The sequence below is a fragment of the Typopeltis vanoorti genome, chromosome 13 (genome assembly GCF_054136105.1).
Source record: "Typopeltis vanoorti isolate ZY-2024b chromosome 13, IOZ_Tvanoo_1.0, whole genome shotgun sequence".
In the NCBI taxonomy this organism is placed as follows: Eukaryota; Metazoa; Arthropoda; class Arachnida; order Uropygi; family Thelyphonidae; genus Typopeltis; species Typopeltis vanoorti.
In genome coordinates this window covers 1990046-2009370 of record NC_143561.1, presented here as the reverse complement: position 1 = coordinate 2009370, position 19325 = coordinate 1990046, and the positions used below count along the sequence as shown (strand labels likewise).

At 33.3% G+C, this 19325-nt stretch overlaps 1 protein-coding gene across 4 annotated transcripts in view; it reads right to left on the bottom strand.

The window, feature by feature from the left end:
* Nucleotides 1-14720: 14720 nt before the first annotated feature.
* The window catches only part of LOC150099882 (uncharacterized), a 61092-nt gene continuing 56487 nt past the window's right edge, over nucleotides 14721-19325 (bottom strand). For all 4 annotated transcript variants that reach the window (XM_090402992.1, XM_090402990.1, XM_090402991.1 and 1 more), the window contains exon 2: nucleotides 14721-18766. In XM_090402992.1, coding sequence (XP_090259118.1) covers nucleotides 16965-18083 — 1119 coding nt within the window. In that variant the 5' untranslated portion in view covers nucleotides 18084-18766 and the 3' untranslated portion in view covers nucleotides 14721-16964. The remainder of the gene's footprint in view (nucleotides 18767-19325) is intronic.

The window sequence follows — 19325 nt, the reverse complement described above, 5'->3', positions numbered from 1 at the left end:
TCTACATTGACTGAGCTACGTTGACTTCCGTAACATCATTGCCAATTCAATTTAAGGAATGAATATAATGTGCAAGGGAACTATGATTTTTCAGACTAGCTTGTAAACCTGTAAAGTAGTAAATTGCTTTACTGGTTTCTGAAAAATATTAGACATCGTTTGTCCTTTATTCCATTCACCTTTTTATATTAAAATTGGATTTATTTACATTTCTGGCATATATTCTATTGCGCTCTGTGTATTTATTTATTTATTTAAATTTGGATTTTATCAACATTCTGAGGCATATTTATTAAAATATGCTCAATAAATTGTTCATAAATATTAATTGGCTACTCTGCTATATCGGTAAGATAAGAGATAGCTTACTTGCTCGTAAGTACAGACTCTGAATGAAATTTTTTTCCAGAACCCTCTTGATTTGTTTCATTTACTTCTTTCTCTCTTTTCTACATTATTTTGATGTTTTTCATTTTCACTTTCGTCGCCTCCTGATACTGATACCAATGTTTCGCTTTCATTCCGAGAACTTTGAGGTACAATTTCGGTTCTATGAAATTCTTCACTTTCTTCATTTTCAGAACGTAAGAAAAACAAAATTGTTCCCTTTTGACTATTTAGCTGTGTTTCCTTTTCTCTGAGTCATTTTCTTTTACTAGCTCTGGATTCAAACTCTCTTGGCATCATTATGCATATAATATTATCAAAAACGAAATAAATATACATATATTAAATCCAAAATAACATATAAATAAAATAAATAAATACGTTAGAGGCTAAAAAAAAAAGAGAGAAACAGTAGTATCTTGGTTTTGTTAAAATAAACGAGTAACAGTAAAATAAGAATAATAAATTCATTGAAAAATATATTCTTACCGACTGCAACAGCTATTTTATTATGTTTCATTATGCAATTACCCACTCATCCCCCACCTCCGCCAATCCCTGAACGGCGATTTTACTTTAATTTCCTTTATCTTCTACAATATTTCACCCTTTTTAGCTGCACAATTTATTTATTGTCTCTTACCAAAAATAAAAACGAATTTCACCTATGCGAAAATAATCAATCCTGAAATGACCAGAGATCAGCCTTTGCAATAAATGTACTTAGAAAGAGTAAATTGGCTGTCTTTTGTTCTTCAAATCAGCGCAACGAACAACACCACTTTATATTCTTTCACTTTACTGACAATATAGAAGAATTTTTTTCGCGAATTTTTATATTTTTGTTCAAATGTGAGATTTTAAAATGTGGTCCCATAGTGAGTGAGACCCCAGTTTGTGCTGCACCTGTAAATGTGGCCCTGTACTCCAGGGATGAGTTGAGTAAGCTTTTTAATTTTGCAGGTTTAAAGGTGTCTTTGAGGTAGTATTTCTGCAGTATTGGAATGGTGATAGTTTTATTGTTGTTTTTTATTGAGGTGTTCTAGCGAATTTTGTTAATAGTATTGCCGATAACTTTAAATTCGTATTTCAGCGCTTCTTCATTCGAGCAGATCAGAAACACACAAACATAATAAAAGACATTACATTAAAAAAAAAAGATGATTTATTAGTCACTTTTGACGTCTCTGCCCTCTTTAGGAATGTCCCAATGAATGACACAATCCTTCTTTTACAGAACGAATTTCGTCCAGATATCAAGGCGGTCTTTGCGCATGCATTATTTTCTGGTTATTTTGTATGGCAAAACGCTTTCTACCTACAAAAAGAAGGCACAGCCATGGGTCGCCATTAACCGCCTCGCCTCTACTGCTAACTTTATATGGAACATTTAGAGCAACATGCTATAGATTCCTTTATAACCCAAAGTCTGGCTTAGATACATTGACGGTGTTTTTGCGATCCGGTCTCATGACCACCAGACACTTTCCTTTGCCACCTAAACAAACAACACAAACGCATACAGTTCAAAATTGAGATTGAAAACCAGAACACACTTCGTTTCTAGATATACTTGTCACATTTCTTTCTTCTGGCAGTCTTTCCTTCACTGTTTACTGGATACCGACACATACTGGCCAATATATACACATAAACTCCTACCACCACCCAACACAAAAACTAGGTGTCATTAATACTCTAAAAAACGGGGCATCGAAGATCTGCTCCAATGAACAAGCGCTGAAAGATGAATTTAAATTTATTAGCAATAATTTTCAAAACAATGGTTACAGTCAAAACACTATTAACAATTCTCCACAAGACCTCAATAAAAAAATAAAGATAAACCAGATTACAATGAAACTGTAACCATTAATTACATTAAAGGGACATCAAATAAAGAAACAGAATACTACAAAAATACAACCTCAATGCTACTTTAAACCTTCTGCAAAATTAAAAAGCTTACTCAACTCTTCAAAAGATCCACTCCCTCCACTGGCCCACCCTGGAGTATAGCATATTTATTGCACCTGTAAACTGCCACAGAACGCAAGAGTAGTGGAGCCACAAGTAACCAGATCAAGATAAGGATTCGTGAAGTCATTGGCTGATAAGATCATTGATGTCAATGTGTGCGTGACATCCTGAGCATGGAATTTCCCTGGGGGTATTATGTGTCATTGACGTAACGTGGTGTGTTTTGGATTGCGTATGGAATTGTGGGTGATGGTTAGAGATAGAGTATGGAATGTTTGGAATTTCGCAGGGTGACGTTATTGACGTCACGTTGTTTGTTGTTGTTCGCGTATGGCAGTCTGGGTAATGATTTGCATATGGAATTGTGGGTGATGGTTAGAGATAAGAGATTTTGAGTTTCCATACTTTAGGTCCAACATTCGCTATCATTGATTCTTTCGATTTTTTCCACTTTCGATTCTTGCGTCACGCCATTTCCGGTTTCATTCGTTCTCTCAATTTTGTTTCCTTCTGCCACTTTCACCTCACTTTCCTTTTTAACACATCTGTTACCGTCTTCAAATCACTCGTTTTCTTTTTTTCTGATTTTTTAATATTTTTTTTGCAACTCTTTCACAGCATCATTCTCTATTAAACATGCACTCATTTTCTTCGTGACATTCTCGCTGCTAACACTTTCTGTCATCAATTCCTTGTTCAGGTCACACTTTGCACACACACCCTTCTTCCATCCGCCCTAAACATCCAGAAATCATTAATGTAATCGAAAGAATACATGTAGCTCACCTCGCACTTAACAAAACGACTGAAGTCTAAGTTAAAGTCATGGAATGGCAAAGCGGCCGCCATGTTTCCTCTGCCAGTTACTATTCTAAGGACTAATAATAACAAATTCATAACTAAGTTTAGGCAAAAAAATCCCCGCACTAATAATACTGGTAGAACTTGCTCCAGTTCATGAACACTTGATACATTTATATGAATTGTAGCACTTGCTACAGTTCATATAACTGTAGTAAGAGTAACTGAGTTCTGTTGGTGAGAACTGTGTCATTGCAGTAGATAGCCGTGGCTCTCAAGTTATTGTTCTGAGAATACCGTATTACTAGGCTGAATGATAAGGAGTGCCTGTGAAGGAAAGGTAGACAGTTATTCAAAAGATAATACTCAGCTAAATTAGCCATCTCTTATCATCCCTAATAGTTAATTCTTCCCCACCCCTTCTTTATAACTTTCTGTTCATTATAAAAATGTATTGTAAAAATTCAGATGTCCCAATTTGCTTTGATATTACTTCTCTGTTTACTTATGTGTATATATTCCCCCTAAAACTCTCTAGCTAATTTTATATAGAGCACTCAGAGAACAAAGTATTCAACACAGCTCACTTAAGCCTTCATTTTAGAAATTATGGACTTTACAATCGTGTTATAAATAACTATTTTAATTTCCCAATGTTTCAACTTTCATATCAAGGTCATCACCTGAAGCATACATAGATATACACAGACAAGCTGAGTTATATTCCACAGTTAGTTCAAGAAAGAATGACTTGATCACTGGTTATTCTACTGGCATGACCTCTAGTGGAAAAAAAAAAAGATACATGTATATTTAGAAGCTACTACATCAAAGCTAATTCTATTTAAGATAACATGAGAAATATTCCTTTATATAGAGCAGGCCTGCACAACATACATCCTGCAGACCAGAGTGCTATTTATTTGACCCCTCTGCCTGATTGAATTATTTAATCATATGGGAGAATATGAAATTAGACAGTTTTCCTAGCATTGAATTAAATTTTTACTAAGACTACATGTTTACGTTCATGTAAACATGTAGTCTTAGTAAATGTCACAATCATGTTTCTTTCAACTCAACAATAAATTGCATTTGGAGTTATTCCCGCTGTCATATTTAATAACAAATTATAATAGCTTTGAGGTTTTGTTAGCGCTAGTATCGCTGCGGGGAAATTTAAAGTTACATCTCCGTGATAGCGACTTGATGTCTACGAACGAGAACGAATCGTATTACACAAAGTTGGCCGTGCCTTGACTGGCTTCGCAGTGTAGTGGTTGGTTGTAGCTGGAACAATACATTACATAACTGTTATCATAACCTGCATTATTGTGAGTTTTTCATTATTCGTTTTTTGTAATTAATATTGCCAATCTCGACACAATGAGCTTAAGTAAAAAGCATAAAATAGATTCAGAACATTGAGCATTTAACCCTGAGTGGACAAGCAAATATTTTTTTACGTTGTTTAAGGACAAAATAGTGTGCATTGTTTGCTGGGAATCTATCTCTGTGCCGAAAGAGTACAATCTGAAACGTCATTTTGAATCGAAACATTGGCAAGTTGGATACAACCTAACCTTGGCAAGTTGGATGCAACTGAAAAGCAAATAAAAGCAGCAAAGTTATTGAAAATCCTTAGCGGTGAGCAACAAGCCGTTTAAAAAACGTGACATCTGCAAATGAAGTTGCCACAAAGGTAAGCTTTAAAATATCACTAGAAATAATTTGTGCTGGTAAATCATTTACTGTGGGAGAGTTGATAAAAAAATGTTTGATGATTGCCGTTTCCGAATTGTCCTGATAAGAAAAATAATTTTGAAAATATCAGTTTGTCCCATATGACTGTTCAGCGCAGGGTGGCTGATATTGCCAAGGATCTTAAAGATAATCTGCAATAATGGACTAGTGAATTTGTCTATTATTTGCTTGCTATGGATGAAAGTACTGACGTGAAAGATGCTGCACTTTTTTGAGGTGACAGAGGAGCTTGCTGGTTTGTGTTCAATGAAAGGAAGAACAACAGGAAAGGAGATCGCAGAAAATGTAAAGATGTGTGTAGCCGAAAAACTATCTTTAAATTTCAAGTATTTAGTAGCAGTTTGCACTGATGGTGCCCGATCTATGTGTCGAAAAAATGTTGGTGCCGTAACATTTATTGAACAATATGCAAGTACAGTAAACCATTGACAAAATTTCATTGCCTAATTCATCAGCAGGTGTTATGTTCAAAGATTTTGCAGTTTGATCATGTGATTAAAGTAGTAATTGCTCTGGTCAACTATATTCGAGCTCAGGGTTTGAAACACAAAATGTTTCAGACGTTTGTAGAAGAAAATGATGCAGAGTAAGGGGATTTATCACACTACACTGATTTACATTGGTTGAGCCGAGGTAAAGTTTTGTCATGCTTTGTCGCTCTAAAAAATGAACTGGTTGAATTTGTGGAATCTCAAGAAGATATGGAAAAATTCCCAGAAATAATAGATGAAAAATGGAATCAAGATTTTTCTTGTGCGACATTTTGGGTCACTTGAATGACCTTAACTTACAACTTCAAGGGAAAAATGTTTGTTTTTCTGTCTCTTATAAAGGCATTCAAAATGAAATTAAGTTTGTTTGAAAATCAACTTGCTAAGGGGGATATGTCACATTTCTAAACTTGTCGACAGAATATCATTCGATGGTAGGCGGAAAATACAAGCACATATCACTTCTAAGTGAGGAGTTTCAGAAAAGAATGCCATTGAAAAATGAAGACGAATTCTGCATAAAAGTGATTGAGGACCCATTTTCTGTTGAAGAAGGAAATCTACCTGTCGAACTCCAGTTGGAAGTTATTGATCTTCAGTGTTCTGAAAACTATTGGGTCAAGCATACAGAGGGAACTTGACAAGAGTTTTATTCTATTCTAGAACAGGATAAATTTAAAAGGTTTTTGGATTCTGCCTACCAGGTATTTGGTATGATTGGAAGCACATATACTTGTAAACAAACATTGTTGGTCATGAACTTCAAGCAGCGTTCATCTTTAAGTAATATTAATTTAGAGGCAATATTAAGAACAGCCACTTCAAACATGACACCAAACTTTGATAAAAGTGGCCACAAAGAAATGCAATGTCACAATGTGACATTCAGTCACTGATATTTCACTGAGAATAAGTGTGATATTCTCAGTGAAATTATTAGTAAATTTTGTGTTTATGTTTAAGTGGTTTTTATTGAGAAATTTTGCAGCTATATCTGTTTGTAAGTAATTTTGATTATATTTTTAATTGTAAGTCTCTAAAAATTTATTAAATATGCATATTAGTATTTACTGTAGACCTACTAACAAATTTACTTAAGTTTAGCTGCAGTGGACTAGTCTAAGAGTCTAGGTCCAATGTGATCTGGCCCTTGGTCAGGTGGTCCAAGTTGGGTTTGACCCTCAAAGACAATCAATTTGTACAAGCATGATATAAGAGACTTTGCTTACAGTAACAATGATATCCTATTTTACAATTGTTATATTAGATTCAGGATTATCTGCAGTCTTGTTTGTAGCTAACTCTTGAGGACAAAGGTTCTGTGGGTAGAATATGTGCCTTCCATATGCTTAGGATTTTTAGACCATCATTATTGTTCAGATTGGGGTGGCTGATGAGAATCTCACAGGCTTCCTTAAATTTGCATTCATACCATGTTTTGGTTTGATCTAAACAACTGGTGCTTTTCCAGTCAATTCTATGTAAAGTGTTCAGGGCATGATCAGAAAGGCTAGCTTCACCATAGTTATTATATTTAATGTGTTGTTTATGTTCCTTTTTTGTCTGATTGGAATTGTGCATCCTGTTTCCGCTTTGTATGATAGATTATAGGTACAATAAATATGGTATACTCCAGCAGGGTCGCATTTATACTTTTGGAGGCCCTTGGTGCAACATCATTATGAGGCCTCAGAAAAACAAGTCTATTACAGTTAATCAAATTCATGTGCTTTTTTTTTAGTTTATTGCAAATAAATGTCGACATCTCCATCTCATTTTAATAAAATAAAAATAACACAACATTGGCATACATATATCTGCATTTATCAAAAGTATGAAAAATAAATCAGTTCAAATTAAATTAAAAAAAATTAATAACTATTTTTTTTTCTGGCTTTTGTTTTAGCAAATATATCTATAATGTGATGATAATTAATCGAGTCCATTACATCTGATTCAATGCATAATAATGACAGGTCACTTGTTTCATTTTGGTGTTTCTTCTTAATTTTTTTTTTTGTTTCAACACTGAAAATGAGCTTTCAGCACTTGCAACTAAAATAGGCATTGTCAAAAATATTTTTTAAATTTCTACATTTGGAAAAGTAGACCTTAACACATCATTCATTGGCAAACCCAGGGAGGGGACCAAGGGGCAATGGCCCCAAAAGAAGAAAAAAAAAAAAAAAAAATAGAAAAATTTCCAAAAATCTTTTCCTAATTAAAATTAATTGTTTTAAAAAAATTTATGTTGTGTCGAGTCTTCTATTTCTATGCTACCCATGAATTAGTGGTCACATAATATGAGAATGCCAGAGGGGATCAGGGGTACTGGTGATCAGTGCAGATACTCAGTCATCGCTTGTATGCAATGTGTAGTGTGTATTCTCAAATCATCCACTCAACTCAGCTTCCCTCCAAAAAATCTTGAGTGCTCAGCCCCTTCAAAGATTAAATCTGAGTGTGCAACTGCCATTGTTTATAAATATTTTTAATCAAAGAATTTTCTTTCTTTATCATTATTGAAAATTGCTTAACTTCATCAATAAATTTTTCTGACTCAATATTATTATTATGTGACACCACCAGGAAGTCCAAAACCTCATTGAGGGAGAGTGTGCCAACAGCATCGAATGATTAATTCCCTTCCAAGTACTAACTGCTCTCAAATTTACTTAACTTTTTGTGTGAGCCATTAGTAGCAGAGGTTCTACCAATACACCAACATATCAGTGCCATAAGTTTGTAAAATTTTCTTAATACTAGTCTTGATCTATATCTTTCTTCAAAAAACTTGTCAAACATATTCTAATATGTCTAAATAGCTTTTTGCTCTTTCATTAATTTCTAAAATTAGATTATCACAAATGACATTAAAAATGAAGTTTTCTTTCCCTTGCAATATAATATTGTTAGATTGTTTGTGAAACTTTGGCACATATTTTCCCCCCGTTTTTTCACTCTTTCCTTCTCATCTTTAAATTTTTTCTTATCTGTTAATAAATTTGCTTCTTCATTTAAAGCAGCAAAATTATTTCTTATTTCTAAAATAAAAGCAACTAAAGGTTGTAACAAATTATTAGTTAATAACAAATCCATATTAGCATCTTGTAGAGATTTACTAGTAGCATTTATTCATTGTAAAATTTTGTCCCACACAACTCTTAAAATTACTGTTTCTGAATTGTCAAAATGTTCAGCCAATGATGAGCTCTCTAATTTAGAAATAGGTTTTTCATGAAGAGAAATGGATAGATCAAGTAATGACACTTTATTTTGTTTATATCCACATTTCAAAGCCAATATAGCTTGCAGGTCACCTCGTTTCACTTAGTCTTTTAATTGTTAAAGATTTTTTCTAAATGTTGAAGGAGTATACACCATGTTCCTTTTGAAGATGTAAAGTAATTATTATTATTATTCCTGACACCTCCAAGCAGTCCGAAGACTCATCGTGGGAGGACACCTACAACTGTCACAACTTTCTCAACCACTACACCGAACATCTACTACGAATCATCTCCATCAACTGCCCACCTCCACTACAACTAGTATTTTTACATACTAAATTCCACACTTGCATTAGTCCTCTACAATGAACAATGCATCAGTTCTTGAATTGAAGTCCAATAGTCTGCAGGATTGCATGGAACTCATCACTCTCTTCATAAGGCTCACTCCCCCTCACTCTCTATCTGTGAGGATCCCCCCCCTTCCACAAACTGACAATGATATGGCAAACCTTAAGTCTAATGCAAAGAATCCTGTGATTAATGGTATTATAATTAAGAGGTCTTGCTTCAACTTTCTATACTTTTGCTGTAATTTCACGATGCTGAGTCCCTAAATAAATAACTAGTACACCAAGTTGATTTTTAGACTTCCTCCATTCCATCTAGTCTCTTTAATTTGGTTCTCTTTCATACCTGTCTGTAGACCCTGCATGATACAAGTTACGATATAAAGTTGACCTCTGAGATTAATTCCATATCTTCTATATTCTCCATTCACAGTAACTGTGACATGTGTTGGAGACTATTTTACTTCCAGAATTTTATTTCAGTATCCTCTGACTAAGCCATGAATATGGTTTTCATTATTCTGTACGACAACCAATGAAATCACTGCAAGAAAAAGAGGCAAGTCTTCAGAGACTTTTTCCACACAACTAGTGGGGGTTTAATCCCAGTTCATTCCAAATTATTGAAATGAAGTTGGAGTTTGACTTTAGCCCACTAGGTGAGGCAAATACTTGGGGATAGAAAGCAGACTTCCACTGCATAAGAAGAAAAGAAGTTGTAAAATAGGAAAGATTCACCACATAGCTCTTGTGTATTGTAATGGCATTGGGGAAGGAGAATGTAGAAAAGAATGAAGGGTAGGGAAAAGGTAAGACATCACTACCATCAGGAACCTCAGGTTTACCACTCAATACAGACTATCAAGATTCCTTGAGGAATTCATCCATATAATGCAATGCGATAATAAAATTAATCCATATGAGATAATAAATGGAATCTCAAATTTGACTGGATGTTTTTCTTTTTACAGGAATTAGACTGCCTGGCAATCAGATGTGTTGATTGACTTACTGGCTTGGTAGTTAATCCAGCAGATGAAAGAAGAAACAATTGCAATGCTGCAGGTGATAAGTATGATGCCAAGCTTGATTACTATGTGATATATGAAATAATTATCAGCTATGAGAATCTTTAATTTGGATATGCTCTACTTCAAATTTTTATTGCTTCACATAAATGTTTTTTCAGGTTACATGACTGAAAATTGTATGCAAAGTTTGCACCTGAAGTATCTTGAGGACTGAGGCAACTCATGGTAAAGGTAGACCAGGCTCTCATCAATCCTGACCTCTCCATTACTTCTGCCTTAGTATCAGCACTTCTTGGTTTGGCTCCCACTAATGAGACCTCAATAAAGGTCAAAACCAGTCTGTGTAGTGGCCCTTCCCTTAATGTATAGCATTATACATGTCTGTAAGGAGATGTACTTTGCATTATGGGATATACTGAGACAGGAGTGATGACAGCTTGGTCCACATTTACTATGAGTTGCCTCAGTCTGAAGATACTTCAGTTGAAAACTTGGTTTACTTACACTTGGATAAGGGATTAAACTAAATGTATTACAATCTAACCAAGTGGAAAATAAACTAAACATTTCCCTCTATCCAGAGTAATTTAATAATAAGGTGGTACACCTTTTGGCAACTCGTATAGGTATAGTTCGCCCACCGATTTGAGGTCCATCGAAACTACTGCGCATGTCAGAAAAAGGAGAATCCATTCCGATAATAGGGTAATCAGTCTGTCTTCTGGGATGTTATAATAAACAAACTGAGTTTGTTCATTATTACAGGTCGGAAAATTTAGCTTTTCTTTTACGAACATTGTTGTTTTTAAAGTGCAACTATTTTGCTTGTATAACAGTTGGAAAAATGTACGTAGTGTTAATACGTGCAAATACTGTGTTCTACATAAAACAATGTCACTTCGCTCTATGATAAGTTTCTTTTTATTCTGGGACTTTTTAAAACAAAATCCCATTTTATGAAGTATTTTCCTTAAAGTTTCTCTTTTCCAAGGAAAATAAATTTTTTCTTTAAGCACAGGAATCAAGTTCAGAATAGTTGGCACTCTTTTCTCGAATACGTAAAATTCGTGAATAGCTCTTCTTATAATGTCTACATCAAAATCATTCAAAGCTACGGTTTCGATGGTTTTCTTTCTCTGGCGTTTTTTTTTTTTTTTTTTTTTTTTTTAGGAGATTTAAATTTTGGCTTACCTTCACCTTTTGATTCCCTACGAATTCTTTTAACAGTCGACCCCGATACGCCCGCAATTGCACTTGCACGTTTTATGACTTGAGAAAGGGGAACAAGAAGACTGCCTTCTCACGATTCTTTTTCGCAGAATGTCAGCACATTATTCAATATTCTTTTGCAAGAGCTACTGAAACGTTTAACAACAAAACTTGTTGACTGTACTGGATCCATCATACAAATTAATAATAAAAAAAAAATAATGCAAAAGGAGAACAACAAAAATCAAGCTAGTACTAGTAGTACAGCGACAGACAAGAAAGCATGTGATTTCGCATGTTGGCGACCAATTCGTACATCCTTCATTTCTTTCTCCCCTTCAGCATGAATCGACTATTCTTGGCACAAAGCCAAGAAGGGATCTAGAAATGGTGGGCAAACTATAAATATGACCTCTCCATTACTTCTGCCTTAGTATCACCACTTCTGGATCTGGCTCCCACTGATGAGACCTCAACAAAGGTCAAAACCAGTCTGGGTGGTAGTGCTTCTATTAATGCATAGCATTATACATCTCTGCAAGATGTGCTTTGCATTATGGGAAATGCTGAGACAGGAGTGATGAGAGCTTGGTCCACCTTTACCACAAATTGCCTCAGACCTGAAGATACTTCATGTGCAAACTTTGTTTGCTTACACTTGGATAAAGGATTAAACTAAATTTATTATGATATATATGATATATGATTTTGCATATAAAATGAATATATTGTCAATAGCCCATCATTTAAAACTATCTACTTTAAGGAAGTCCACCATGCTACAGGCCAAGACATTATAGATGTTGTTACATCCTGAATGAAACATTTATTAAAATAAATGTTTCATTCAGGATCTAACAAGTCTAAAAATGTAAACAAGGAGAAAACTTGTACCCGGGCAAGAGAGAGAACATATTAACCTTAAGTAAGGCTGTAAAAACGTTGATTTAGAGATGTGAAATTAATCTTGTTTACCCAAGATCATGAAAGGAATTTGTATATAAATGTAGTTAAAAAGAGAATATCCTTTGTAATATATGTGAATTAAATGAATGTAAGCAAATGTCTAAAGGTCACATATTAGCTATCCAGTGTAATTTATGGCCTAAGGCAACCTTTTGAGTCGGAAGAGTCAAAAATTACAATTTACAAAATTTCAAAGTTTTTAAAGAGCCACAAAATTTTAAAAAGTTTTTAAAGAGCCACAAGATCTTATTGTCTTCAAGGCATTTTTGCATGGCATTCGCTATATCTTCCCCTCTAGTTTGTTAGATACTACAAATATTAGATACTTAGTTTACGAGTAAAGGTGTTATGACCAGCTATGCCGAAATCAATGAAAATTGCCAAACATATAAACTTCCGAGAGCTTCCGACGGACTGACGATGCGTGTCACGGGGGAGGGGTGCGGTGAAAAGCGAGTACAAGTGGCTGAGAGATAGAATCGGTGCCTAATCCTCGTTAATCGATTCAGAACGATTTTTAATTTTTTTTTTTGATAAAATAAATAATATTTGCGTATGGAACTAAAGAGCCACAGCTTCACATCCAAAGAGCCACAGGTTGCCGACCCCTGGCCTAAGGCAAAGAGAATTATATGGAAAGCGAAGCTCGATCATGTTTCTTGGAAAATTCTAAGCATGAAAGACAAGTGCCGTGTGGAAAAACATAGTGGAAAGAGGGTGCCAAAAGAGGTGATATAAAAGGGGTTTGCCCCTCTCTAAAGGCTTTTTTTTTGTTCCTGGTTCCTGTTTCTTGGATGTTGGCTCTCTCTCTCCCACCTCCTGAGTGATTCTGGACTGCCCGTTTCAATTATGAGTCGATACTCGTAGTTCCAGAGTTCCAGCTAGCTATCTCTTTATAACAGAGTAGCAGAGCATGACTGAAGGACAAGCAATGCTGATGACTGCAAGTGGCAACGGAATGAGACCCGGGCAGCATATCACCAAGTCGTTCGGGACGGCGATATCATGCAACCATTGTAAGTAACCATGTAGACGAAAGCCAGCAGAAGGATTGAGATGTCTATACAAAGGTCTGGATGGACCACGGAATGGCAAAGTACAGAATTTAATTTTTGTTTCCACTTAAAGAAACGAATGGACACTGTATGTAATTTAGAGTGTGGACATATTTGGCAGTGACCTGTCCCAACTGGAAAGAAATGTCTGAGAAGGAAATTGTATGTGATATGACAATGATTAATGTGAAAAATTTACATAACTTAGAAATAATTGAATGGATTAATTCTAAACCAGCATTTTTTGTATATTAATAAGTGTTTTGTAGAGCTAGTTAGTGCTTATGTTAAAGGGTGTTTAGCTGTGTTATCTAATCTTACTTAGAATGAAATTGAATTAACTATGTGTTTGATGCATTTATTGTATATGAATTTTAAACCTCAATAAACATGCTTTGTATTTTATACCTGATATTGGCCTGAGATATGAATTCAAATTACCACTCATAAAACTGAACCTAAGCAGGAGAGATATAGATGTATAATAGATATTAATAAGCCATGACTGCAAACTTAGATATAGATGAATGGAAGTAGATTGTAAATGTGTATGAGTGCTAGAACTTTTACCTCTGTATATTATTCTGAGAGGGGCTTCATTCCTAACTAAGATAAAGCCTCTAATAATTAAAGAATACACGTGACTGGTGTATTCTTTAATTAAGTTAAGAAACAGCACAAATTATAGATTGAGTAGAACATAGAGAGTGATAGATGCAAATTGAATTGAGTGTTAAAGATAATCAAGAATTAGATGAGAGTTAATTATAGTATAGCAAGGCAAACATGATAGAACTAAAATATAGAAAAGTACGAAGAGCAACAACATAACAATGTCAAGGTTATCATGGATGCGAAGTGCATATTAAAATTGTAATACCATTGATATTACATTAAAATATATCATGAATATGAAGTGGATGAGGATGAATATTTGATCCATAATAGCAGTATTGGATACTTTCAGGAGTAAGTGGAAGGAAACCAAACAATAAAGTTAATATTAGACAATATAAAAGCTTTGAATATCAAATCATGACTGACATACACTAATCAACAGATATATCCACAGAGCAGATATTTCTGATAATCAATTTCCTCATTGGAAAAGCAATAATTAACTGGAAATAAAGAAAGCTGATTAATTATTGCAGATTTTTGGATTTTATTTATTTTATATCCGAAGCTCCATAAAATAAAAATAAAAAAATATTTTATCGTGCAAACTTTTCTTAATTTCATATAATGGTAGATTTAAGCAATTGCTGTTGTGTAATAGAAAGAAATACAACTCTCTTCTCAGGAATATCTTTCCATAAACTTGCTTCAAAATCCTTGCCACACTTCACATGCTGTCAGTATACAAATTATTACTCATTCTTGTGAAAATATTTTTGCACAGTATTGATAATTTTTCTAGTGTTCAACAAATTATTTAGCTGAATAACAAGACATCTGACATTTCAAAAACAAGGACATTTATTATCACATGTGACAAGATAAATCAGATCATCTTTATGGTCTGAATCTAGATACATCTAGAAAAACAACTGTCTTGGCAAACTTTAAAGACAAAAATTAAAATTAACATATTAGTAAACATGAACAAACAGGAAGGACAGAAAAATAATGCATGTATAACTACCAACCACTTGAAGTACAAAGAGTATGATTAGTTGAAAAATATTAAAAGAATTGTTCATGAATTAATAATCACAAAAAATTTTAAGCAAGATTAAAGATCCCAGAACCAGATTGCAAACAAAATTATCCTACTGTTCAAGAGAGCAGATATTTATCAAATTATTTACAATTCTAATATTATTTGTCAAATATAAAGCTTTCATTTAGGAAAATGTTCTAAAACAATAATTCAGTTTAGAAGAGAATGTAAATTTTAAATGTTTCACAATAAGGTCTGTACATAACATATTCACAGTTAGAATACATGAAGCAAAAAACATTCATCAGAATAAAATTTTATTTAATTGATGCCAGGAAATGCTAATAACATTATTCTCAAAGTCATTATTATTTGAGTAACAATACTGAATATTCATTTTAATTTAAAACAAAGCTAATTTTGTATAGGATGGAGCATTTCTGAATGCAAAATAAGAAATTTATATGAGAGAGATAAACAAAGGGATCTGACAGGGATGTCCCCTCTCAGCAATTCTTTTTAATATCTACTTAAATGAAATAATAATAAAATGGAATAAAAATTTATAATCAAGGAATTAAATTTTCTTCTAAAGTAAACTTAAACACTCTCCTCTTTGCCGACAACCAAATAATAATTACAAATTCTGAAGATTAATTTCAGAAAGCTATTTGAGATCTAAATGAGATATCCAAAGATTATGGTATGATAATATCAACAGAAAAATTAAAAACTATATCCAGCAAGAACAAAAATAGTAATAGATAACAAGATCTTAGAACAGGTCAATTCATTTAATTACCTAGGATGTATGATCACATATGAAAATGATATAAACATAAAAATTGCAAAATATTTAAAAATAACAGGTGTAATTAACTATATTCAAACCAAACCTAGTTCAAAAATGAACCAGACTAAAAGTATACAACACATTAGCCCTACCAGTCTTAATGTATGGAAACAAAATCTGGACAATAAAACAAAAAGATAAACAAAGATTAACAACAGTAGAAATGAAGTTTATGAGAAAAACTGCAAAGTATACCCTATTTGATCACAAAAGAAATGAAGAAATTATGAAAGAATTAAACCAAGAACCAGTAATAGAAAAAATATAAACATAAATGGATGGAACATGTTCAAAGAATGAAAACAGGAAGATTACCAAAACAAGCCATTAGGAAACATAAAACCAGGACATCCTCTTAAATGATTGAATAATGACTTCTAAGGCCAGAACAGGCCATGCTAGGCCTAAATCCTTGATATGCATGATAATGATGATGAAAATAAGAAATTTTATTTAAATTGGTTGGTGGCAAAATATTTAATTCATATTAAAGGTAAAATCATTTATTGAATTGGAAAAGCAGGATAATTTTAGAGATTAGTTATATGATCATAATATGCACCAAGAAATGTAGTTATAAAGATCCCTGAATTAGGTTTTTGAACATATTATACAGGCAGTTGTAAATTATAGTTTGAAAATAAGTCCTAAACTTATTACTTCAAGTTCTACAAAAGAGGTACTCATCATATTGACTAATTTTTTTATCCATTGGATTAATAACATAATATTTTGCAGAAATCTTATATGTAGTGATTTCATTTTAACTAAAAATTGTGGCTTCAAGTTGTGTAGACCAGAAATTAATTGCAATATACACAAGAGAAACAATGTATACATTCAGTGTAATTTATGTTTTTAACTTATATATTTGGGAAACCTTTCATATAAAGATTACACAAACCCTCTCCAAATTTTCAACACTTAAATGCCTTTCCAAATAAGTTGGTCTTCTCTGACTGGTGTGTGAATTAATAAATGACTACCCCAATTGCCTTTTACTGAAAACAGTACACTCAATATTCTAGAGGAAAATGTATTTTATTGTGTATGAACTAATAAATGGCTTTTTGGGGTTTGGAGTTGATGAAAGGGACTTTCAACTGTCATAAGAGAATATTTTTTTCTTGAACTAACAGATGCTTTTGAAGTTACTGGAGTGTGAAGATGCCTTTCCATAACTTTCACAACAGAATGTTTTTTCTTTGATGTGAGCTAAGATGCCTTTTCAAGTTCCTTGCATGTGAAAATGCCTTTCCACAACTCTCACAAGTGAATAGTTTTTCTTGCGTATGAACTAATAAATGTGTTTTCAACTTACTAGAGTGTAAAAATGCCATTCCACACTTTTCACAAGAGAATGATTTTTCTCGAGTATGAACTAACAAATGGGTTTTCAAACTACTGGACTGTGAAAATGCCTTTCCACAACTCTCACAGAGGAATGGTTTTTCTTGAGTATGCACTAACAAATGAGTTTTCAAGGTAGTGGACTGGGAAAATGCCTTTCCACAAATTTCACAAGACAATGGTTTTTCTTGGGTGTGAACTAGCAAATGAGATTTCAAGTTACTGGACTGGGAAAATGCCTTTCCACAAATATCACAAGACAATGGTTTTTCTTGGGTGTGAACTAACAGATGGGTTTTCAAGGTAGTTGAATGTGAAAATGCCTTTCCACAACTTTTACAAGAGAATGGTTTTTCATGGGTGTGAACTAACATATGGATTTTCAAGGTACTTGAATGTGAAAATGCCTTTCCACAACTTTCACAAGAGAATGGTTTTTCTCGAGTATGTACTAATGAATGGGTTTTCAAGCTACTGGACTGTGAAAATGCCTTTCCACAACTCTCACAAAGAAATGGTTTTTCTTGGGTATGCACTAACAAATGAGTTTTCAAGTAACTGGAGCGAGAAAATGTCTTTCCACAAATCTCACAAGACAATGATTTTTCTTGGGTGTGAACTAACAGATGCCTTTTCAGAGTAATTGAATGTGAAAATGCCTTTCCACAACTCTCACAAGAAAATCGTTTTTCTTGAGTATGAACTAACAAATGTATTTTCAAGTTACCAGTCTGTGAAAATGCCTTTCCACAAATCTCACAAGAGAATGGTTTTTCTTTGGTGTGAACTAACAGATGTCTTTTCAAGCTACTTAAATGTGAAAACGCTTTTCCACAACTCTCACAAGACAATGATTTTTCTTTGGAATGATGTAACAAATGGGTTTTCATGCTACTGGACTTTGAAAATGCCCTTTCCACAATTCTTACTAGAGAATAGTTTTTAATCAACATGAATTAATAAATGTTTCTTCAGATTACATGATTGAAAATTCTTTTTAACATATACCAGAAACTTTTTTTTCTTTAGTTTGAACTAACAAATGTCTTTTCAATCTACTTGATACAGAAAATGCTTTGCCACACTTTACACAAAAGAATGACTTCTTACAGTGAACGACTAAATGTTTTTTAAGATCGCCAATGATTTCAAGTCACCTGCCTTTCAATAGGTCTTTCCACAGAAATCACAACATATCATGTTTGTTCAGCATGAGTAATCATATGCATTTTCAATAGAGAAAAGTGTTTCTTTTTTTGTTAGATAAAAGTTCATTTGGTTGAGCCTGCTAAAGTTTGTGTGCTTCAATGTTTTATACTTTAAGTTATGTGTGGTTTAGAATGCATCCAGAAAGTTTTTTCTGCAATTCTTGAAAAACAACTATTTTTACGATTTTTTTTTTTTTTTTTGCACTGAATAATTTTTATAGACTTTGTGCTGCATAAGTTATTTCCAGTAATCCTTTTAGTGAATTGTGAGCATTTTCTACTATACCTCGTTTGTATAATAGTGCCATTTACAATATTAATTTTTTTTCACATTAACAACTCTTTCAGGAATAATTTTAGACTGGTGTTGAGAGAAACCAAATTTTCTTCTGTAGATGTCTCAGCCACTTAAGATTTCATTTATTTTCCTAAAAATTAAACATAAATTACAATAAACATTTGTAACACAGACGAATAGTATACAAACCAAAAATGGTCTTTTAATTATACAAAGTTAAAGCATATAATGTTCTGAATATATTAACCGATGATGTTCATTCCATTCATTATATGATAAAATATTTTTGATACCTAAATAAGAGTACTTAAGTGTGTTCAAAAGAAATTTGCATAATAAACGCTTAATTTCATTAGAGTAAGCAAAACAGTCACTGCTTTCTAATAACACTGATAATTATTAATTTTCATATCCTCTTCACTTCAGTAATGAATACAAAATTTTAATAAATTATAATAAATTAATGCTCCTTGCCCATAATCAAAAATTTTAAACTTTTGTACATGACACAGGTCACTGCTGTACAATCTTTATCTAATCAGTGGTAAAATGGCTCTGTTATGGGCAAGGAGCATAGGGGGTGTCGATTATAGATAGTATCTGTTAACTTGGATGGTCGCATGTAATTGTGGTTCAGATGGATTGGTTCTCACTGAACACCCAACTCTCACTTATGGCTCCAAGAAGCT